Source organism: Acomys minous (assembly GCF_964271855.1).
Source record: "Acomys minous genome assembly, chromosome: 13".
NCBI lineage: Eukaryota > Metazoa > Chordata > Mammalia > Rodentia > Muridae > Acomys > Acomys minous.
This window is the reverse complement of record NC_140495.1, coordinates 111,526,746-111,550,035: the sequence shown is the minus strand read 5'-3', so window position 1 is coordinate 111,550,035 and position 23,290 is coordinate 111,526,746. Positions and strand designations below refer to the sequence as shown.

Genomic DNA, 23,290 nt, shown 5'->3' with positions numbered 1-23,290 from the left:
GACTGTAAGGAAATGGGTACAGAGTATCCAACTACTGCAACCTCCCCAACCAGTGAGTTCTGTAGGGCCCTGGGAGGGGAGAGCTCACGGTGGTTCTGCTCGCTCCTACATGAACCCGCCAGCTTCCTTTTGGACCTTCCCCAGGATCCTATGAATGACAGGCAGCTGCCCAAGACTTAGGACGGCTACTTCCTTCAGTGGTGCCAACCGCATCAGGCAAGAGGGCAGCGCAGTGGATCTGTTAGATGCCTAACAACAGGGCTGGTCCAGGGCTGGAGAGGTGGCTCAGTGGTCAGAGCACTGGCTGTGCTTGCAGAGGACCCGGGTTTGATTCCCAGCACCCACGTGGTGGTTCTCAACCGTCTGTCACTCCAGTTCTAGGGAATCTGGTGTCTTCTTCTGCCACCACCCCCACCGGGCACCAGGCACGTGGCACGCACGCGGTGCACAGACATACATGCAGGCGAAACACTCAGGCAAAACACTCACGCGTATCAAATTAAAATAATAAGTAAAGTCTTGATGAAAGACAGGATGTCCACGTGGTCCTCCAGCTCTCTCTAACCACATGGGCCAGAGGATTTTAACCATGAGCAGATGGAAGATGGGCAGCCAGGTCAGTGAGCTTACAGGGTCACTCATGTCAGTCACCAAATGAACAACACAGGTCTGAGGTTTCCAAGGGGGATCTGCTGGACTAGGATCCCAGGGGGTGGGAAGGCAGCGACTGCGACTCTGTATTTCTTAGCATGTCTCGGCTGGTTCTGATGTCACTCTCAATGCTAGGATGAGGTCTGGGACTCCTGACATAGGTGCTGCCAGAGGCCTTTGGCAGGGGAACCCTGGGGCCTGAGTTGGACCAAAGGGCTTTCTGGAGAAACTGGGTGTGCTTGTCAGAAGCATCAAAGTTGACCAAGGTACAAACAGAACCAAAACTGTGGTTTTGAACTCTGAGTTTGGTCCTGTGAAAGAGGGGTTGATGTAGACTTTGCAAACTTCCCAGGAGAGAGAAACCTGGGAGAAGCAAATCGAAAACTGTTGAGACCGTGGGAAAGGTGTCTTGAGTGTGAGGTTTTGTGTACCAGCAATGACCAGGTCTTCCACAAAGGCACGGGGTGGAACACAGAACCCAGGATGGGTTTGGTCCTGTCTCCTGGGAACAGAGCTGGGGCCAGACAAACCAGCAGAACCCAGCCTGTCCTTTTGCTGGGCCACAGTCTTGCCTGGCCGCTGGCTCACAGCTCTTATGCTCACATCACACCTGTCACTGCCACCATGGCGCTGCTCCCGGTCACACTTTCAAATACTTGGAAAATTGAACAGCTTGCCAAACCGGGTGGGCATCCATCCCGTCCAGGGTTCTCAGAGCAGGAGACAAGACCCCACAGCCAGTGAGCTCCATCCAAGGTGAGGAGTTAGGTTGTAGCAGAAGAGGAAAGCCCAGCTCAGGATGACATCGCAGTTTGTCACTGCTGTTGTTCCCTCCTGCGTTCAATCCTGTAGTTAGATGGTCACCAGGGACCGCCTCTTCCTGTGCTTTCTTCCTTCCTTTCTTTCTTTCTTTCTTTCTTTCCCCCCTCTCTTTTTTCTTTTTTGGTTTTTCGAGACAAGGTTTCTCTGTGTACCATCCCTGGCTGTCCTGGACTCTCTTTGTAGACCAGACCAGGCTGGCCCCAAATTCAACAGAGATCTGCTTGCCTCTGCCTCCCGAGTGCTGGGATTACAGGTGTGTGACACCGCGCCTGGCTCATCCTGTGGTTTCAACTCCCCCCATCACCAGATGTTTTCCTCTCCCACAAAACGACAGCACCAATCGCCCCCTTTTGTCAGTTAGCCAACCCTGCCACTCACACCCCAGGTTTCTTCTTAAAAAAAAATTTTTTTTTTATGTTTATAGTGTTCTGCCTGCATGTACAGGTCAGAAGAGGGCACTGGGTCGCGTTATAGATGGTTGTGAGCCACCATGCGGTTGCTGGGAATTGAACTCAGGACCATTTGGAAGAACAGACAGTGCTTCTCACCTCTGAGCCATCTCTCCAGCACCTTCCTCCCAGATTTCTGCACTGGCTTCTTCAGATCCCCTCTATGCATAGCTTAAGAGTCGAAAAGTTAGTGTTGGGCAGTGGTGGCTCACGTCTGTAATCCCAGCACTCGGGAGGCAGAGGCAGGTGGATCGCTGTGAGTTCGAGGCCAGCCTCGTCTACAGAGTGAGTCCAGGACAGCCAGGGCTACACAGAGAAACCCCGTCTCGAAAACCAAAAAACCAAACAACAGCAACAACAACAAAAAAGCAAAAGCAAACAAATGAAAGAGTCGAAAAGCTCTACGGGGTTTTGACCAAGCCCCACCAAGTCCTTGTCCTACTGTGGCCTCATCCTCAGAGACAGCAGCTTCCAACTGTCCTGACAGACTCAGGGCCGTGATTCGCATGTGGCTGCCCACCTCCCCATAGTGCTGGGAGCTCGGTCCTCGGTGCTGGTGATGCTGAGGTGACCTTTAAGATAAGGTCAAGGGGAGATTCTTAGATCACAGTGGGTGTGGGCGTTGCTCTATGGAGAGACTGAAAAGCCCTGGTTAGTTATTAGAGGGAGGGGAGGAAGCAGCTTGATCCCCCACAGCTCTCTGTCTGGCAATGCAGTCTCTCCTCCTCCCGCAGGGTCCCTCCATGGGGGTAGCCACAGCCTTCAGGTCCTCCTCCGAGCCTGGCATCTTGCCTCTGCAGAACCAGGAACTAAATAAATTCTTTTAAAGGATAAGAAGAAGTTTGTTAGTGGAAAGTGCACTACAGAAGTCAGTAAGAGTCTCCTGTCCACACCACATGGGCTAGATGCTACATCTTGACGGATTTGTTTCTGTTTGGAACAGGGTCCCACTATGTAGACCAGGGTGGCCTTGAACTCACAGCTTCCTCTGGGATCAGAGGCATATCAGCACACCTGGCACATCTCAATTCTTTATCCTTTTTATTTCTTCTCTTTCCACTATGGTAGAGGAGGAGGAGACGGGGTTGTGTGTTGCTTTCTCCGTCACCACCTCCAACACTACCCCCACTTTCAGCAGTTTTTCTGAGGACTCTTGCTGGCTCAGGTAAACTGTGGGACCACCAGCAGCTCTTCTTGCCTCGGTGACATCCTGCTTTCCCTGGGCATTTAATTCATATTCATTTTGTTTGATTTTTGTTGTACTTGTTATCAACCAATCAAAATCCAGACAAATGCTGGATGGTGGTGGCGCACGCCTTTAATCCCAGCATTTGGGAGGCAGAGGCAGGCAGATTGCTGTGAGTTCAAGGTCAGCCTGGTCTACAAAGTGAATCCAGGACAGCCAAGGCCACACAGAGGGATCCTGTCTCAACAAAACAAAACAAATCCAGACACGTTAGCTGTCCTCCCAGGATGCACCAGTCCCTGTACACCTCCCATTCCTCGTTCCCTGCTCTCGCCCTGACTCTATTGGGACACGTGTCCCATTGGCTTCAGAGAGTGCGTGTTTTATGGGACTGGGTGGAGGAACACAGGTGGATGGTATAAAGGCCACGGATGCAAATAGTTCCTGTGAGAAGGTTAAAAAGAAGGTCTCTAATCCCTCAGCTTCTGCTTGAAAATCCAAAAGACACCTAGAGTCCTGAAACTCAGTGTGAGTCTGGGCAGCACTTTCCCTCCTCCTCCTCCTCCTCACAGGCACACCTGGGCTCCCTTCCCGACAGGGCAAAGAGCCGCCTCACACTGAGACAACTTTAACCTTATCTCTAAAACTCCCCCCAAATTATTTCTTTTTTAACTTTAGTTTTTCCGAGACAGGGTTTCTCTGTGTAGCCTTGGCTGTCCTAGACTCACTTTGTAGTCCAGGCTGGCCTCAAACTCACAGCCATCCACCTGCCTCTGCCTCCCGAGTGCTGGGATTAAAGGCGTGCGCCACCACGCCCGGCCCTCCTTTTTATTTTTTAATTTATTCTTTATATACATTACATCCTGACCAAGGTTTCCTCTACCTCCACTCCCCCACCCCCCAAAAAAGAGCGAGCCTCCCAAGGATATTGGCCAAACATGCCATAACAAATTACAATAAGACTAGGCACAAACCCTTATGTCAAGGCTGGGTGAGGTGACCCAGTAGGAGGAAAAGCGCAAGAAAAGGCAAAAAGGTCAGAGATACCCCCCACTCCTGCTGTCAGGGGGTCCCACAAGAACACCAAGCTACGCAACCATAGCATATATGGAGACGACCTAGTCAGGCCCAGTCTGGGTCTGTGATTGCCCCTTCAGTCTCCATGAGCCCCTGTGAGCCCTGCTCAGCTGGTTCTGTGGGCCACGTTCTCACAGGGAATCTCCTTAACTTCCCCCGTGGCCTCTCAGACGCCCTCTTCTTTCCCATCTTCCCCCCCCCCCTCGCCACACACACACACACACAGAGCTGGCTGTGTGGTCATAACTTCCTTTGTCTGTTTTTATCGGCAGTTCCATTCCACCTTCAGTTATGGTTCTGCTTGGTAAAGTTGTCTAGGTTGGCAGCTGTGGTCTCTCAGAACTTGAAACATATTCTGGCTTTCAGCTTCCCCTGGAAAATAAATCAGTGACTAGCTGACAGCCTCCATCGGTGTGGCCCTTCCCTCTCCAGCTCTCAAGCCTCCTCCTTTGACCACGATGGCGCAGCAGCGTTTCCTTTTCTTGCTTATTTGGCCTTCTGTCACCTCTTGTGTATGGCTGGGCCAACTCTGCCCTCTAGAGTTGGAATCTTTTCTTTTAGATTTTTTTCCCGTTTGTTTGTTTGTTTGTTTTCAAGACAGGGTTTCTCTGTGTAGCCTTGTTGTCCTGGACTCACTTTGTAGACCAGGCTGGCCTCGAACTCACAAAAATCCGCCTGCCCCTGCCTCCTGAGTGCTGGGATTAAAGGTGTGCGCCACCACTGCCTGGCTGCTTTTAGATTTTTTACTGAAGATATTTTCTATGCTTTTGGTATGGAATTCTCCTCTCTGCCCACACCTCATAGGCCTGGCATTTCATGGTGTCCTAAAGATCTCACACGTTCCTCCACTCAGGGGTTTCTCAAAATGTATCATTCCCTTAAAAAAACCCCTCTGTCAAGCGTTCAGGAGCTGGAGTCTCGTCCTCTGTGTGGCCGCTCCCACCGAGCCTGCTGAAATGTCCACTTCACTTCACTCCGGTCTCTCGTCAGGGTTTTTCTATTGAACTGACTATTCAGTTGTTTGCATCCCCTTGGAATTTATTCAGCAGCTCACTCCAGAGCTGTAAATTCTGAGTAGACGTGTAACCAATTTGTCTGAAATTTTATCTCATGGTCTCATAGGGACCATTACGGTGGGTAGGTAATTTCGGGGGGGGGGGGGACATACTGTGTCGACTTTAGCTATTTTACAAACATTTTATTCTCTTGCCTTAAACAGGAGTGAGCACCTTTTATTCCCTTCACTAGTTATTAAATACACACATCAAACCCTTTTTCTGAAACTAACTTCTAATTCTTTGATGAGGCAGGGTTTCTTTCTGTAGCCTTGACTGTCCTGGGGTTAGCTGGCCTCGAACTCACAGCGATCCGCCTGTCTCTGCCTCCCTAGTGCTGGGGTTAATGGCCACACCATCACTGCTCAGCCTGATGGCTTTTCTATGTTTGAGATTTATATTGTCAATTTCAATGAGAAAACCAAGAGGGTTAACAAAAACAAAAACAAAACAAAACAAACAAAGCCCCACAAAAACAGTAACAGCAAAAGCACAGTGTCCCCCAACTCCTACTAGGACTCCATAATCATTCCGGCTCGTCCTGCAGCTGAGCTGAAGCCATCAGCTGGGGCTCCCCTTACCCACTGTACGCTCGGTCCGTCTGTGCCTTCCCGCTTCTTAACTGTTCTTTGGCACAAATTCAATTAACTGGGCTTTGTGAAACATTCTGACAGCACACAACCGTCTGAGGCAGATTCTGTATTTAAAAGGGACGGAGGGCCAGCAGGATGGTGCAGGCGGGGACAGTCCAGCTGCCAAGTCCGGCGTCTCTACCTCCAGGACCCACACGTGCAAACACTGATTCCTGCAAGTAGTCATCTGATCTCCACAATTACCACGATACACACAAATGAATATAATAATAATAATAATAATAATAATAATAATAATAATAATAATAATAATAATAATAATAAAAAGATAGACCATGTGTATCTCTAGCCACACACCCCCAGTCCCCACCCCAACCCCAAATCTCGGTGTTTTCCCCAATCACCTCGCCTGAAGTGCTCACTTATACCAAACGACATCGCCAGAAAGTTCTGGTGCAGACCACAACTTTAAAAACCGGTCTCATCCTGTCTCGCCCATTCTATTAGGAGAGTCTCAGACTGAGGCTGACCACAGAAAGTGCCTGGCAGGCAGGTCTGTAATGCCAGCTACCGGGGAGGCTGAGGCAGCTGAAGAATCACAAGTTCAAGGCCAGCCTGGGACCTCTGCTTCAGGATAGACAGGTGCTGTAGAGGGTGGTAGCTCTTTTCTAGAAAACACATAGAGTTCAAACGCCCAGTGGACCCCTGCCCCACGAGATGCCGAGTGACGGTGCACAGCTGGGCTCTACTTCCATCCAGCTTCCCCGCTTGTGCGTTCAGGGCAGAGGCAGGCCGCCTTCATACTGCCCACTGTGGCGCCGGCCACCCCTGCCTTCTGTTTACACAGCTTACACACTTACAGCACTTACACAGCTGCGCTCTGAACCAGCGTCTGTCCCCAGTGCCGCCTTGGTGGCTCATCCCGCCCTGGACACTCAGCTGAAGACACTGGAGAGATCACAGTGGCCTTTGCTGCACAGAGAGAGGGAGTGCTGAGGTTAGCCCTTGGGCAGAGGGAGTGCTGAGGTTAGCCCTTGGGCAGAGGGAGTGCTGAGGTTAGCCCTTGGGCAGAGGGAGTGCTGAGGTTAGCCCTCAGGCAGGTGGTGGTGGTGCCTGTGACAGACTAGTGACAAAGGTCACTTGGTGGAGACAGGTCCAGAGCAAAGTCCTGAGTAAACAGAGGCTTAGAGGCCTCAGGGCTGGGCCATGGCTCTGACATGAGTGACTTGGGGGGGGTGGGGACGGTAAGGAGAGTTAACGGTAGCTGTGGAAAGTCACAGGCACAACCAGAAAATGGGAACGTGGACACTTTCCCAACTCAGGAATGGAGGACTGGGTGACACACATGTGACCTTACACTTGCACTTGGTGCACACCATGACCCTACACTTGCACTTGACATACTGTGACCTACACTTGCACTTGAGACACTGTGACTCTACACTTGCACTTGGCACACTGTGACTCTACACTTGCACTTGGCACACCGTGACCCTACACTTGCACTTGGCACACTGTGACTCTACACTTGCACTTGGCACACTGTGACCCTACACTTGCACTTGACATACTGTGACCTACACTTGCACTTGAGACACTGTGACTCTACACTTGCACTTGGCACACTGTGACTCTACACTTGCACTTGGCACACCGTGACCCTACACTTGCACTTGGCACACTGTGACTCTACACTTGCACTTGGTATACCGTGACCCTACACTTGCACTTGGCACACCGTGATCCTACACTTGCACTTGGCATACAGAGACCCTACACTTGCACTTGACACACCGTGACCCTACACTTGCACTTGGCACACCGTGACCCTACACTTGCACTTGGTATACCGTGACCCTACACTTGCACTTGGCACACCGTGATCCTACACTTGCACTTGGCATACAGAGACCCTACACTTGCGCTTGACACACCGTGACCCTACACTTGCACTTGGCACACCGTGATCCTACACTTGCACTTGGCATACAGAGACCCTACACTTGCGCTTGACACACCGTGACCCTACACTTGTACTTGGTGCACCGTGACCCTACACTTGCACTTGGCACACTGAGACCCTACACTTGCACTTGGCACACCGAGACCCTACACTTGCACTTGGCACACCATGACTCTACACTTGCACTTGGCACACCGTGACCCTACACTTGCACTTGACACAGTGACTCTACACTTGCACTTGGCACATCATGACCCTACACTTGCACTTGGCACACTGTGACTCTACACTTGCACTTGACACTGTGACTCTACACTTGCACTTGGCACACCGTGATCCTACACTTGCACTTGGCACACCGTGACTCTACACTTGCACTTGGCACACTGTGACTCTACACTTGCACTTGACACAGTGACCCTACACTTGCACTTGGCACACCGTGACTCTACACTTGCACTTGGTATACTGTGACCCTACACTTGCACTTGGCACACCGTGACCCTACACTTGCACTTGACACAGTGACCCTACACTTGCACTTGGCACACCGTGACCCTACACTTGCACTTGGCACACCGTGACTCTACACTTGCACTTGGTATACTGTGACCCTACACTTGCACTTGGCACACCGTGACCCTACACTTGCACTTGGCATACTGTGACCCTACACTTGCACTTGGCACATGTGTGATCCTAAGCTACAGGAGTCCCAAAGAGCCACCACAAGGCACTCTTGCAGTGCGTAGCTGCAGCTCTGGCAGGGTTAAAGGTTGTTCCATCCCTGGTAAAGATGCAGCATGTTCCTGTGCAGCTGCACCTTACCTGAGCAGGTAAGCAGACTGACAATGGGAAAATACACCCGGGTCTTATTTTTTTGTTTGTTTGTTTTTTGTTTTTCAAGACAGGGTTTCTCTGTGTAGCCTTGGCTGTCCTGGACTTGTTTTGTAGACCAGGCTAGCCTCGAACTCACAGCGATCTGCCTGCCTTGCCTCCCAAGTGCTGGGATTAAATGCATGTGCCACCACACCCAGCAGTTAAATTTTTTTTTTTTTTAAAGTAAGGATGAGGCTGTCTTCTGTTTTGGTATCAATCGTGGTTGAGAAACAAAAACTGGACAGGGGGAGGAAAAGGCCATTCCTGAAAGAACCCTCTCCACAATCCACCTTAACAATTATATTTTATTACAAACTTATTTAACCGAGAGTACTCACTTATAACCCAACTAACCTAAACAATAGGAAAAGGAGATTAAAGAATACAATAACAAAACCGTAAGGATATCAGTTCCCAGGAACGATTCCCTTGGTGTAATCAGCAGGATTTCTTCTGCTGGAACCTGGAGCAACTGGAACCCAGAACCTCAACCGGAGTCCAGAGCCCCGAAGCCTTCCCTCGAGTGGTTCTCTTTAGGAGTGTCTCCAAGTGGAGCGATGAACAGCCAGAACTATCCCAAGTCTCCACAGGCCCCGCCTCCTGGTTTGGCTCACATTTATACCTCCTCTCAGAATTTGTTCAAGGATGTTTTCAGCTGGTTAACAACCAATCTCCCCCACGTGGTGGTTCAACTTCTAAGGGGATAAACATCACCTGCTCTCTCACAAGTCTTTTTCTCAATCCCCCACTTGTGATCTAAACAAAAAACATGTTTATCTCTCCTTCAGGCCACCTTTCCAGGAAAGGCCAGCCATTACAGGGCTGACATTACAGGAATGTGAGTATTTCATAAATGAACGCGCTGAGTCTAGCAGTTGATTCTGAGGTGCGACTAACACCAGCAGCATTTCGTCCTAGCTCATGAGACAGGGAGATCAGCACAAACTGGGGACCGCCTTGTTACATTGTGGAGAACAGGGTTTAGTAGCCCCCTCCGTCCCAAATACTGCCTTGCAGCGTCGCCCTGTTAGAGGGAGGTAAAGCCCCTTGTTTCCCCCGCTCAAGTCAAGTACTGGTTTATCCGACAGGATCGGGCGTCCTCGCTGGGAGGAGGAACACTTACTGTATTCACACGCCAGAGACACACTGGCACTGCCGACTGTGGTCTGGTTGAGTCTAACTAGGGACGGTGGGCTCACAAATGACATGGCATGAGGAGAGCATGACAGGCGATGGCCTTGAACATGGCGTATGATCAGGAGCACTAGGCTGTAGCTCTCACCATGAACACCCACCTCTAGGATTACCACTGACTAGAATGGTGCTCAGGTGTGTCAGCACACCTGTCTATTACAGGATATATCTCAATGACACCCGGCCTAGCCACATGATGACCAGGGGTTGGGGTACAACCTATCAAGGGGACATGTTTGGGAAGTGGGTCTTTCTGGGCACGTTGAGTGTGAGCAGCGCTGAGCAGTTGGAACTCTACTAGACACTGGACTGAGTAGTCCTCAGAAATCCTGAGTTATATACAGGGGCTGTCTGTCTGAAAGGCCCGTGTACAGGCAGAGGCCTGAGGCCTCCCCAAGGTCCTCCACAGCACGAGTGAAGGCTCACGTTAAAAGCTGAAGGACGTGAAAACTTGGAAGGAGAGTGTACAGATGACAAGTGGAAGCCACAGGCGTGTGACCAACAGATGGCACCAAGAATCCCAGTCTCAGGTAAACACCTCAGGCCAGCTTCTTCTGTGTGCCCGGCAGCAAGGTGGCCACTCCAGGCTGGCCTCCCAGCGATATCCGCCTCCCTCTGCCTCCTCAGTGCTGGGATCACAGGCGTACACCACCTGCCCAGCTCACACTCCCAGTTCCAATGTAGTGAAATCAACTTTGGCCTGCTGCCTTAATCTCAGTAGCTGGAACTCTGGAAATATACACTTACGAGATTATGGCCAGGTGTGGTGGCGCACGCCTTTAATCCCAGCACTCGGGAGGCAGAGGCAGGCGGATTTTTGTGAGTTTGAGGCCAGCCTGGCCTACAAAGCGAGTCCAGAACAGCCAAGGCTACAGAGAAACCCTGTCTTGAAAAACAAAACAAAACAAAAGTGGTTATTACAACTCACACCTCACCTAAGGTTACCATGATGACCAAATTGGCTCAATTTGGTTTTGGAGACAGGGTTTCTCTGTGTCGCCCTGGCAGTCCTGGAACTCGCAGTGTAGACCAGGCTGGCCTCGGACTCACAGAGAGAGCCACCTGCCTCTGCCTCCCGAGTGCTGGGATTAAATAAAGGCGTGCACCACCCACTGCCTGGCCAAATTGTTTGGCTTGAAATGTCAGTTTTTAGAAGAAAATACAAAGGCAGCTGAAACACCTTGTTTATGGAGATCTGCCGCTCCGCTCAGGCACTGCAGGCGAGCCTTCCCTTTCCATTTTTGCTGCTTTAGCTCAATTCACCATCTCTAGCCCCCTTTCCTGATCACAGACCCTTTAAGTCTGATGTTTACTGCTGCGTAATGGTTTGCAGTGCTGGAGGTTGAGTACTTGAGGGACCAGCCCCCCCCCACCCCCCACCCCCGGCCACCCACACAGCCACTTCCTTCAAGGAAGCCTGCCCTTTAGTCCAGGCACCGGTGCAAACAGCTCTGGCTCTTGTCCTGCCAGAGGGTCTGGGGCTGGGCTGCAGGCACACACCCCCGCCCCGAGCCGGGCAGCCGAGGGCAGGACTCCAGAGCGTGGCAGGAAGAGCACAGAAGGAAATACCTCCCAGCCCAGCACTCCACTACCAACCCCAGCCTGCTTATCTGGGGATGCTTTAGAAACCAGGACGAAGAACCTAAGAAGGGGCAACAGCAGAACAGGGCGGTTGCCCTGGAGACAAACTGACCAGAAACTCTCAACAGCACAGCACAGGTTTGGAGCCCTCTATCAGGCCTGCGAGTCAGAGGACCCAGGCCTTCTCTTAAAGCCCTTTATGGTTGTGGGACTTGTTTTTAAGGTTATACCAGAAGCCAACCAGCTAAAACCTATGAGCAGAGCAGGGATGCTACCAACAAACCATTTCTAACCTCCCCAAATTAACTTTTTTTAAAAAATTATTACATACAGCATTTTGCCTGCAGGCCAGTAGAGGGCACCAGATCTCCATTTACATGTTTGTGAGCCACCATGCGGTTGCTAGGAACTTAACTCAGGACCTCTGGAAGAGCAGGAAGCCTCTTTAATCTGAAGCATCCATCTGTCCAATCCTCTCCAAATTCTTTTTCTTTTTTGGTTTTTCGAGACAGGGTCTGTGTTAGCCTTGGCTGTCCTAGACTCACTTTGTAGACCAGGCTGGCCTCGAACTCACAGCGATCTGCCTGCCTCTGCCTCCCGAGTGCTGGGATTAAAGGCGTGTGCCACCATGCCCGGCTTCAAATTATTTTTAAATCTTAAATTCTCCCTCAGAGAATTCAAACTGAAATCCTCTGTCCATTCCATTTACCTGTAGAATTCCAGTCACTACCCAGAAAACTGTTCCCGCTCAGGACTTCCCAACCTAACACCATTCCTAGGACTCTATAGGTCAGAGGTCAGTGACAGGAGTATGCTCCTCGGTCAGGTCAGCCTTAATCCCAGTTCAGGCTGAGTAATAGTAACCACTCTTTTCCCCTTACTGCCTCTGTAAACTGATGCTTAAGACTCAGGGAAGTTCAGGGAGGCCCCAATAGCCCCTGTACTGCTGCTCGGCTCCACTTCCAGGTGCGCACGCGCACACACACAGTGCAGAGTCTGCTCCTGGTGGCATCACCGTCCCTGCTCCTGTGGCCAACCATACCAAGCTCAGTGTCCCTGTTCTACAGTCCTAAAGCCCCTTCCAGAATCCACCCCCCCCCACGTTTCTTAAACACAAGGCAGACACACAGTACCTCATAACCCAAGACAACTCAGAGAACGGGTGTGCTGTGGCTGTCGTTGTCCAGCATGCCCAGAGCTCTGGTTCAGTTCTCAGCACCCCCAAAATTAAGACACAGGGGCCAACTGGGAGACATAGTTAACAGTAATGCCAGCACCCCGGAAGCCAGTGATGGTCAGCACTGTCTCCCAACAGAACAAACCCTCCCAGCACACGGCAGGCCCAACATCCCAGTCAATCTCTCCTTTTAACCACTTCGAATACAGAAACAAATCTCACTAAGATAACCAACTCAAAACTTCAATAATATTTTCTTTATTTACAAGTTAGAATCAAGAGAAAGACAGTATGGGGCCAAACGGAGAGGTGACTAAAATCCCCAGGCCCAAGTGGAGTGGAAGGAAAAGGGAAAGTAGAAAATAAAAGTCAATGTAAAAAAACAAAACAAGACCAAAACAAAACAGAGCTCCCTCTTCTTCCCCCCCATGGAGGCTGGAGGGATGACCACCACGGCGCTATGGGACCCTCTTACCGCCTTACCTAGCTTAAATAAATTAAAACCTCAAAACAGGGCCCGTAGAAGTAAACAGGACAGCTACAGCCTCAGGTGGCTTTGTGCCAGGCCTGTGCCCACGCCCGCCCACCCCCATCGTCAGCAGGAACACCACAAGGCCGTCCCCAACAGGGCTAGACAGTCCATCTTATTGTCCATGCCCCTGCGTTCCTCCCCACTGCAGAGCCAGCTCTCCTATGGAGGGGGTGAGGTGAACAAGTGTCCCAGCAAGGGGGAAGAGTAGTGGGGAAGGGTGGTTCAGGGGTCCGGTCCTGCGGAGCCTTCCTGCCCCATCTGGCCTGGCCCCTTAGCCCGAGTCGGAATCGCTGGTGTCTGAAGAAGATGAAGAGGACGAGGAGGAGCTGGAGTCTGAGCTGGAGCTGGAAGCGCTGAGCCGGGACACTGCGACCTGCTGTGTAGATGACGACTCTGTCTTCTCACTCGCTGCAGAGTAAGGGGTTGAAAATACTGACATTGTCATCTGTCAACAGAACACTCGCCCAGCCCAGCAGTCCCACGGCAGCTAACCCTGGGCTCAGGGTCAGAAGAGGACAGGGCGTGTGCTCACCTTTCTTGGGGGGCTTTTTGGTGGAGTTGAGCTGCCCACTGACGTCTTGCAAGCGCTTCTCTAGCTCCCGCTTCTTCTCCAAAGCCAGCTCCTCCTTTGTCTTCCCCACGGGTTTCCTAATAGCTGGAGGGAAAGGCCAGGACTCACTACTGCCCCAGCGCCCACACCCTGGGGCTGCCTGTCACGGAATCATGGCGCAGCCCACCCCACGCACCCCGTCTGCTGTCTTCAGGACCGCTGTGGTGAGCAGCGCTGACTGATACTCACTGTAGGGCTTGCGGGGCTTCTTCCGAAGGCAGGACAAAACATACCGCTCAAGCTCCCTAAGCGTGGACGGCTTGAGCGTTTCAAAATCAATCTCGATTTCTTCCGGATTTGAATCACGCAAAGAGGGCTCCCTGGCTTGGATGATATGTACAACTCGCCCCAGCTTTTCCCCGGGCAATTTATTGATATCCAGGCTCAACTGCCTTTTCTCATCGTAACTCATGGGCCTGCTTTCTTCTTCCTCCTCTGAATCGTAGCCAGTGGGCAGGACAGGTGGGGCGGTCTTTTGGGCCTTTTTAGGCAGCCTGTGGGCGACAGAACAACCAGTGAGCTCACTACACCCAGACTGGCCTACGGAACTAACTCCCCAGGCGGTGTCTCAAGTACTCACTTGTTGCTGCATCCTCCAGCAGTGCCAAAGCCAGGGTGGCCCAGCACAGCAGCACTGCTGGCCCCACCACCACCTGCTTTCTTAGATTTCTTGGGCTGAAGTGGGCGAGGTGCCCGCGGCCCCTTCTCATCGTCCTCAATCACAACTCGGCCTCGATGTTTCTCTGCCTTCCGCTTCTTCTTCTTTTCTTTTTTCTCTCTCTTCCGCTTGGGCTTAGATATTGGGCCCTGGGATAGGGCAGCCAGTTGTTCATGAACTGCCCGAAGCTACACAGAAAAAAAGATGAAGTAAAGCAAAATTAAGACCAAGAAACAACCAGGACCAACATAGCTCAAAGTTAGTTCCTCCTCAACCAAAGACCAAGACCTAATGACTTGCCTGCTCCTGCAGCTCTGCCAGGCGGTGGGCCCTTTCTTCCTCAGAGTCTGAACTTTCACTCTCTTCCTCTTCCTCATCCTCCTCTTCCTCTTCCTCAGAAGAACTCTCACTGCTGCTCTCGTCACTTGAGGACTCTGAAGATGATTTGGCCAACCCAGGAGGCAGGGCGGTGGAGACTGTTAAAGGCCCTGGTTCCAGCGGCTCATCTGGCATCTTGGCATAGCGGAACTCAAACACATCCTAAAAAGACAGGCAGACGCAAACTGTGTTTAAACAAATGCCCAGCCAGCCAGCACACTAGCTCCAACTTTGGATAAAGAATGAATGAGGAAATCTTGTTTTAAGTGCACAGCACAAATGAAACCTATCCCTGTAAGCAGTTACTGTGTGAGCATCAACTTCACTCACCTGTAACTTGCGTGCCATGGCCACAACGTCGTGGTCTGGAGGGTTGTACTTATAGCAGTTGGAGAACATAAGCCGCACGTCAGCAGCGAACTCCTGCGCGTCCCGGTAGTCGCGGTTCTCCATCTTCCGCTGCAGAAGGAGGCAGCATGAGAAGCTGCACAGGCAGAGACTCATCTTTCCCTGCCAACCCGACTCAAGAGCAGCCCTCTCTTCAAACACCCGGGGATGACCTTAAGGATCTGTGCCCCGGGGCTCAAGTGTGAAGTCCAAGGATTTGGGGTAGGTTTGAAGAGATATCTATGTCTAGAAAAAAACATTTCTAAGTGACCACAGCCATCTCTCCCCACACCACACTTCCCTAGCCCAGCTTTGAAGTACTGCTGAAGACACCTTCACCATAAAACAGACAAGGATTCAAAGGATGTGATCTCCTGCCTTGCACAACTTTATAAAACTATGTGCTCACAGGAGACAGGATACTGCTTTATTGATTCCTATGCTCCAATCACTGCCCCATGCAGTGGGTACCTTGACAGTGCTGAGGTCCATGGGGTGCTTAATGATGTCATGGTAATCGTGAAGGCCCAGTGCAGAAGCGTCCACTGGCTTATAGAAGGGCCAGGCATAGGCAGCGTGCTTCTTGGAGAGCAGCTCCTTCAGAATGCCACTGCAGTGCTTCAGCTGTTCTGACAGCTTCCCCTTCTTGGAGCTCTGGTGTTGCTGCTGCGAGTCAGGCAAGTCTTTTCGTGGGGGTTTGATTGGGCGGCCACTCTCTCTGCGCATAGGAGGAAGCCGTGCTGCCTTTGGCTCAAGACTCCCAGGAGGACTAGCGGGGGAACCGGGAGCCAGGATGGCTGTCGGTGTAGGGGTGGTAGTATCTGCTTTCCGCTTGACACCTTTTTTCTGCCAAAGGTGGGAAAGGAGGGACTTGGTCACTCCAGGCCCATTTCCTTTCATCCTTCTCCTCCCAGTCACCCAGACAGTCTGATGTGTACCTTGGCAAGGGGCTGAGCTGGAGGGGCTGATGACACGGCAAGGAGCGGGGGTCCAGCAGAGTGCAGGGACTTAAGAAGGGGAGAAGAGATGACTGATGGGTGGGGAATGTTGAGGACAGTGGTAGGTATTTCCGGCGGTGGTGTGTACAGGGCTGTTTGCGACACAGAAGAAATAGCAGGCACCTGGTGAGCACTGGTCAGACTGCCCTGGAGTGCTATGAAGAAAAAACCAAAGTTTCAATCGGTCTCATCTTCAGGTCCCCTGATGACTTCCAGCTTCAGGTCCCCTGTAGGGTCCCCCCCCCCTTCCTACCTGCTAACTTGGCCCCCTTCTTATGGCTGTTCTTAGGGATGGTCACCACAAGCTCTTGTTCCTCTTGTGGCATTGATGCCACTTTCTGTAAGAAGATTTTTTCCAGTGTCTGTGCCATTAGGACAATGTCATCAGTGGGCTATAGAACAAATAAACAAACGTCCATTGCTAGCATGAGCTGGAAAGAACGCACAGGCCCAGGGCGCCACATTGTCAGGTCCCCGTCACTGGTGTTTAAGGTCATAATAAACTCACCTCCCACCACCTGAAGTACAAGAGCTACAGATCCCACTTCTCTCAGTCCTCTGGAGCTTTCTGAGAAACAGGGCCACCATCCCCAAATATGAAATCTGCTCTACTTAAATGACCTTTTAATACGGGAACACTGAAGCCGCCAACTGTCTAACAGCGCCATGGAGGCCAGGCTCTCCTTAGACCCTGACAGCGGGACAGACAGCACTCCCTGCAGTGGTAACAGCCTTCTCAGCAGTGACTTGTTAACTTACCTTGTTATAAATGTAGCAGTTGGTAAACATGGTATTGAAATCCTGCATACACTCTGAGGCGGCCCAGTAGTAACTGTTTTCAAGTCTCCTCTTGATAGTACCCATGTCCATAGGCTGTTTAATAATTTTGTGATAATCCTTCCAAAAAGAGAGAGATCCTAGGTCAGGGCCATAGGAAAGTGCCTATCCTAGGGCAATTATTGACAGGAACACAGACACACACCCCACACGCACACCCTAGCCATTGTGAGCCCACACTGCGGCCCCAATTAACTATGGGTTAGGAAAGTTAGGCTAAGACTTAATTCCCACCATGAGGTCGCTAGCGCCTTTCTCTAGCCACCCACCTCCCACCCGCTCTGGACACTTCCCATCCTGTGACATTACCTCTGGGGATGGCTATCCATGGGCTGCATGAGGGAAAGGAAGAAGCTAAGAATTTGGCCACCGTGGTCCTCTCCCAACCAGGGGTGGGAATCTGTAAAATGGAGCCAGGGCACAAGAGTTAAGGAAGGACACATGGAGGGCAAACTGAGCTGCCGCGACAGCAACAAGCACAAAGGACTAAGAATCAGGAGCCCGTGGCTATCTGCCCTCAAGGGAAGGGAGCTCCCTAGGGGCCGCAGCACCTGCACTGGGTGGCCCACTCCCCACGCACACACGCCTGCTCACTCCCATGCCAAGCCAGCGTACTCACCGGCAGACCCAGCTTCACAGCGTCCACAGGCTGCCTGAACGGCCATGCAAACTGATGCTTCCACAGAGCCTTCATCACCACCTTGTGCAGGTACTGCAGCTGGTTCGTTACACGTCCTGGCTTTTTGGGATTGGACACCTCAGGGGGTGGCGGGTTGGCAGGGGTCAGTTGTAAAGCGGGAACAGAAGCCATCGTGGGGCTCTCAAATCCCTCATACAACAGAGAAGGCTTTCGAATCCTCTTCCCTGGTGCGGCTGCCTCTGGGCCCAGCCCCAACAACCCTGCATTCCCTTCCCCAGGGAGCCTGCAAAATGGGGAAGCAGAATTAGACGCGGTAACAGCAAGATGATCAAGATTAAGCAGCTAACTTGCACTGCACAGCCCTATACAAACACAGGCTTTGGCTGTCAGGAGGTGCATAGCAAAGTGAAGGGCAACCAGAAATCAACTACACTCACAATAGTTGTTGCCCATCTTTCCTAGCTCTTAAACCAGAGTTTGATGAGCATCTTGGTTAGAGCCCCCAAAATGTCACATGACAACCCCAGTCTTTTGGGGAGAGAAGGCTGAAGCAAAAGTGGGTGGAGCTAAGAAAGTGAAGCTTCACCTCGCTAGGGACTTAATGGTTGCCATGGTGGTTGAGACAGAAGCCAAAGAAAAGGACTAAACCTTGAAAAGTCGACACCTAAGAATTCATCTTGGCCATCTTTTGCAATCTGAGTTAAAAGCCACAGTAACAATCAGACAAAAGCTCCTAACCCCAAGTATCACCCGAAAAAGCATGCCAGACCTCAACCAAACACAAGTCTCCTTCAAAACACACAAACCCCCCTACAGCCAAGGTCAGCGACAGCACGGCCACTACATTAGTGTCGCTCAAGACCCAGCGCAACAGCGGGCGCACACCAGGCCAAGCGTTTCCCAAAGCCAGCGGGCGGCAGGCCGGCCGCACTGTTTACATCTGCAGAGGCGAGCGCGGCAGGCTCCGCAGCACCCTGCTCCACGCGAGCCACACACCCACCGCCACCGGAGACAGCGGCCCCGCACGCCCCACCTGTGCGGGAACCCGCCCGGCAAACCTCAGGCCGTCACCATGGCAACCGTGCGGGCACCGGCGTGGCCGGGACCCCCCACAAACAGGATGACAAATCACGGCCGGGCCGCTCACACGCACTACCTGGCCGCCGCGCTTCAAAACCGCCGCCGCCCCCCGCGAGCCCGCGCCAACAGCCGCGCCGCCCCCCGCCCCCACGCGCGCCCGCGGGGACCTACTTGTGGGGAGTCACGTTTTGCAGCATCTTGACCTCGGGGAACCGCCGCCGCCGCGCTCGGCCGCGTCAAGTCCGGGTGGCCTCGGCTCCCCTCGGCGCCCGGCGCAGCATACCCCGGGGCGCGGGGGAGGCCGCCGCCCTCGGCCCTCCGGCCGACCGTCTCCCGCGCCGCCCTCCGCTCAGCTCCGGCAGCTCGGCGCGCCCGCGGGCGGGGACGGCAGGAAGATGGCGGGGGCCTCTGCCGGCCGGCGAGCCGCGTCCACCGCCGGGAGGGAGCGGGGATCCCGTTAGTCCTCCGAGGGAGACGGACGGACACCGAAGGGCTTCAGAGAGCCGCCGCCTCCATCTTTGAAATCCTCTCGAGGGCGGAGTGGAGGGGCGGACAGGCTCCGCGGACTGGGCGGGGCCCGGGGAGCGGCGGGGGCGCCTATGGGGTCTGCACTGCCCGCCGGGACGGGCCACGGGCCGAGGCGAAGGCCATTTCCAGGCGGATGGACGTGGATTGTAATGGCGGCCCGCGGAGGCTCGCAGGCTGTGGTCGGGGCGCAGCGTCCTCCGGCTCGTCCTAGAGGCTGCTCCGCTCCAGCACGAAATGGCGCCGCCGAGCGCCGCGCCAGCGCTTTATATATAGCCGGGGGGGCGGAGCTTCGCCGCTCGCGCGCGCCACCCTGCGCGCGCGTGCCCCCGCCCCCTCCGCGCGTGCCCGCTCGCGCACGAGCCTGGAGCGGCCGAGGCGAGGAGGCAGGCCCGCCTCTTCGCGGGAGCTTTCCCTATTGGTCCGCTTGAAGGATGACGTCACAAACCCCATTTCCAAGGCGTCCATCACCCGGCTGAAGAGTGCCGCATAGAGCCAAGGCGAAGAGGAAGCCCGCCATGTCTCCGAGCCAATTGGCCGCGCCGTGGTTTGGCGAGTCCCGGGAGAGGGAGGCCGAAGGGCACGCAGGCGCCATCTCCCCGCACATCCATGTCCGACGGCGTCCTCTTGGGCTCGCAGGCTCCGGGCAGCCGCCGACCGCCCGCGGCGGGCTGGTCGCGCCATTCGCAGCTACTCACGGGCGGGGCGGGCGGGGGCGCGGGAGGCTGCTCTCGGCCGCCGCAGTGGAGAATCTGAAATGAGGAAGACGGGCGCCATCTTAGAGGCCGCGGCCTGCTTCTGGGCAGGAAGGCTCGGCACCCCGCAGTAGCCCCGCGGCGCAATCTAACATGGCTCGGCTCCGTGACCCAACGCACGAGTCACTCCCCAGAATGTCGGGACTAACCCCGACCCTCCCGAACTACACCGATCGGAAAACAAACAACAAAGTCCGCCTCAAATACCTCAACTCCCAAAAGCAGCGCGGCCAGCCGCGTGTCGCCCGCCGGCCCCGGGCAAACCTACCTCTGCAGACTCTCCCGGCGCCGGGCTGGGGAGAGCAGCGCGCGGCTCGCGGCCCCCTCTCGCCCCAACGTGGGCGCACGGACGCCCCCCGCCCCCATCGGGCCGGGAGTCCTCCCCACGGAGCGCCTCTTCCACCGGTCAGCGCCAGGGAGGAGGGCGAGCCGAGGAGGCGGCGGCGCCGCTCTGCAGCCCTCCCCCCTCCCCTCCCCCAGCCGGACGCCTCCGAGGAGGGGCAGGAGCCATTTTGGGAGCTGTCTCGCCCCCTCCCCCAGGGCGGTCTTGGGACTCTGGAAACAAGGCTCAAGTAGGAACATGCCACCAGATCCCAAGGTCAGACGGCTAAAGCAACACTGGGGCGTGCCCTTCGCAGGATAGCAAAAAACAAAAATGAAATAAAAAATGAAAAATAAAAAAAACCTCCCACCAAGCAAACCTGACCCTTGCTTCCCCATCTCCCCTTGTCATCCCGAGGAAGACTGGTGTGCACGCCTGGCAAAGCAAGCTCAAGTTGGTGAGGCAGGCTCTCCCTCCCCGAATCACAACGGGCCTGGGTCCTAGAGCTGCGGCCAGGCCACCCTCCCTCCACAGCCCTCGACCTCGAACCTCGGTCACTGCACTTAACATGGCGGCCAAGCTCTCGTCTTCTGGGCCGCAAGACTAGCGCAGACCCCGCAGGGGGCAAGTGCGCCTCGGAGGCAGAGACCCTCCACTGCCCGCCAGGGACCGGGCCCGGGTCGCCCGAGCGCGCGCGGCCCCGCCCGGGCGGCTGCGGCAATGACACAGCAACTTTAGAGGCTTCTCCCCTCCCCCTAGCGGCGCGGCCTCCCGCCTGGGCCTTCTGCAGCCGGGGATGGCCCGGCCCGGGTGGGGGTGAGGGACAACTAGGGGAGCTGAGATCGCAAGGCCCGAGAGGGGCGAGGGGCAGCCAGACGAGGCTCGCGTTTCACTGCATTCCGGAAAATCACTGCGCCCCAGCCATCCCTGCCCCCACATGAGTCACAGGGGAGGCTGCTGCTGCTGCTGCTACTTAGTAATTTGGAAAAGTAACTCTTTCCTCCTTTCCGTTCCCTCCCCCGCAGCACACAAGGAGGCAACTGTTCCAGGCAGGGGGAGGGGAGGAAGGTGGCCATAGAGCGTGCCACCCGGAGAAACCCTAAACCGTGGAGGCCGGAAGAGCATTCCAGGTCCGCAGCCTAGCCCCTGCCTCGCACCACGCTTCCCCCCCCCGAACTCCCACCCGAGGCAGGATCCCGCCTCCCGACCCTGGGGCAGGAAGACGGGGCGCGCAGGTGGGTACGGTAGGCCCCGCAGGCCGTGCCCTCGTGAAAAAAAGCACTCAAAGTCGCTAGGGGTCGAAGCAGGGCCTCCACCTCGCCATGTGACGCCGGCGAGCCTGCTCCCCTCCACACAAAGGGAGCTCAGATACGCGCCTTCGGAGTCCCTGGGGAGACAGCCAGCCGGCGCCAGGGAACGCCATCAGTTCGCAACCAGGGCTGCCAACTCCACATCTCGCGCTCCCCATGACCGACACTCCCACTCGGCCTACCGGGTCACTCGCCGAAAAGATTCCCATCTCACCTGGCTCCGGGTCCCCGTACCCCCAGGGGCCGAATGGAAGGGGGGGACACGCCACCCTCGCCCCTTTGCCCTCCAGTGGGTGCGTCGGCACGAGGTTGGCCATTCCCTTCCCCCCACCGTGGCCCTCTCGGGCTGGCCCCAGTCCACACTCCCATTGGCTGTCAGGTGTTTGAAAGACAAGTCTCCCCCCCCCCCCGGGACTTTCTCCTGAACCCCAAGAATTCTCCCCACTCCCCACCTTTGAGTTATGCATTTAAATGACACACGGCGTCCCCGCCCCAGGGGCCCCTGCTCACCTGGATCCAGGAGCCACGGGTAGGGGGGGGGCTCCAAAGTCGCCTTCAGCCCGGCTGGGGGGGAAGCACGGAATCCGGGGTGTCAACCCCCCCGGAAGCCGAGGCGGCGGCGTTGGGGGAGGGGGCCTAGCCCCCAGCCCCTCCCTTCCCTAGCCGCTGGGGGTGGGGGGGAAGCATCGGGGCCGCGCGGCCACGTCAGCACCACTCGGACTGGCTGGGCCGGGTCACGTGTCCGCCCCCCCCCCACGGCCACGAGGACGAGGCTCCCGGACGTGGCCGAGGGTCGTATACGGGGGTCCCCGGGGATGCACGGTCCAGGCCTGTGTCCCGAGACCCCAGACCTCGCCAAGGCGGCTGGCTCGCCAAGTCCCCGGCCTCCGGCGCGGCCGCTGGCCACCCGGTCCCCCCCCACTTGCCTCTCGGTACGGGTTCAGCATGGCTGCCACAGCGCCGAGGCGCGCACAGCGCAGGCGCAAGGGTGTGCCCGGCCCGGGGGGAAGGGGAGGGAGAGGCGCGGTCCGCGCGGAGAGCCGCCGTGCGCAGGCGCGGGGCGCGCGGGAGCGCGCGGTCCTCCCGGGCGGGCTCCCCGCGCGCGATGGGTGGGGCGGGGGCGCGCGGGCCTGCGCCCGGACGGCCTTCCCCACCCCCACCGCACCCCGGCGGCGGGAGCAGGTTCTTCCGGCTCCGGTCTCAGGCGGAGTCCCGCGCGGCTCCCCAGCCGTGGTCCCGGGAGGCCCGCCCGCCCGCGGGGCCCGGCTGCAGCTGCGGGGCGAGACCCCCCACCCTGGAACGGTGGGCTCCGCTGCGGTGATGCTGTGTTGGAGGTTTTGATCCGGGGGAGTTGTTTTCATCTTGATTCTTTGCTGACATTGTCTGTACTCTTGTCTTGCCATCTTGCCAGCTTCTTTAGTTTTCTCAGTCTTGAATTCATCCTTATTAACATCCAGGCTGGTAACTTAAACCGTAATGCAGTTGACTTAAAATGTGAAGCTTGCCTTTTTTTTTTTTTTTTGTCTTTCGAAGCGAAGTCTGGCTTTCCACTCATCCGCAGACCCCCTGCGCGCTCTGTGTGTGGACCGCGGCATGTCTCCTCCTTACTTCATCAGTGTCCTCTCAGTGAC

The 23,290-nt window shown here is 55.0% G+C and overlaps 1 protein-coding gene across 3 annotated transcripts; it reads right to left on the bottom strand.

Annotated features, from left to right (window-relative positions):
* Positions 1-12,869: 12,869 nt before the first annotated feature.
* Positions 12,870-22,575, bottom strand: BRD2 (bromodomain containing 2). 3 transcript variants are annotated; one of them, XM_084753379.1, is made up of 13 exons: positions 22,170-22,575; positions 18,919-20,024; positions 17,647-17,950; positions 16,950-17,087; positions 16,444-16,582; positions 16,131-16,345; positions 15,664-16,038; positions 15,136-15,264; positions 14,728-14,967; positions 14,350-14,615; positions 13,959-14,263; positions 13,692-13,814; positions 12,870-13,567 (listed from the first exon to the last, which is right to left on the bottom strand). In XM_084753379.1, exons 2-13 carry the CDS (start codon positions 18,942-18,944, stop codon positions 13,431-13,433), a joined length of 2,397 nt encoding a protein of 798 aa, XP_084609505.1. In that variant the 5' UTR covers positions 18,945-20,024; positions 22,170-22,575; the 3' UTR covers positions 12,870-13,430. The 3 variants fall into 3 exon arrangements, with proteins under 3 accessions (XP_084609505.1, XP_084609506.1, XP_084609507.1); XM_084753380.1 differs by lacking the exon at positions 22,170-22,575 and adding an exon at positions 20,899-21,055; XM_084753381.1 differs by lacking the exons at positions 18,919-20,024; positions 22,170-22,575 and adding an exon at positions 17,337-17,427 and having other exon boundaries at positions 17,647-17,785.
* Positions 22,576-23,290: the final 715 nt, after the last annotated feature.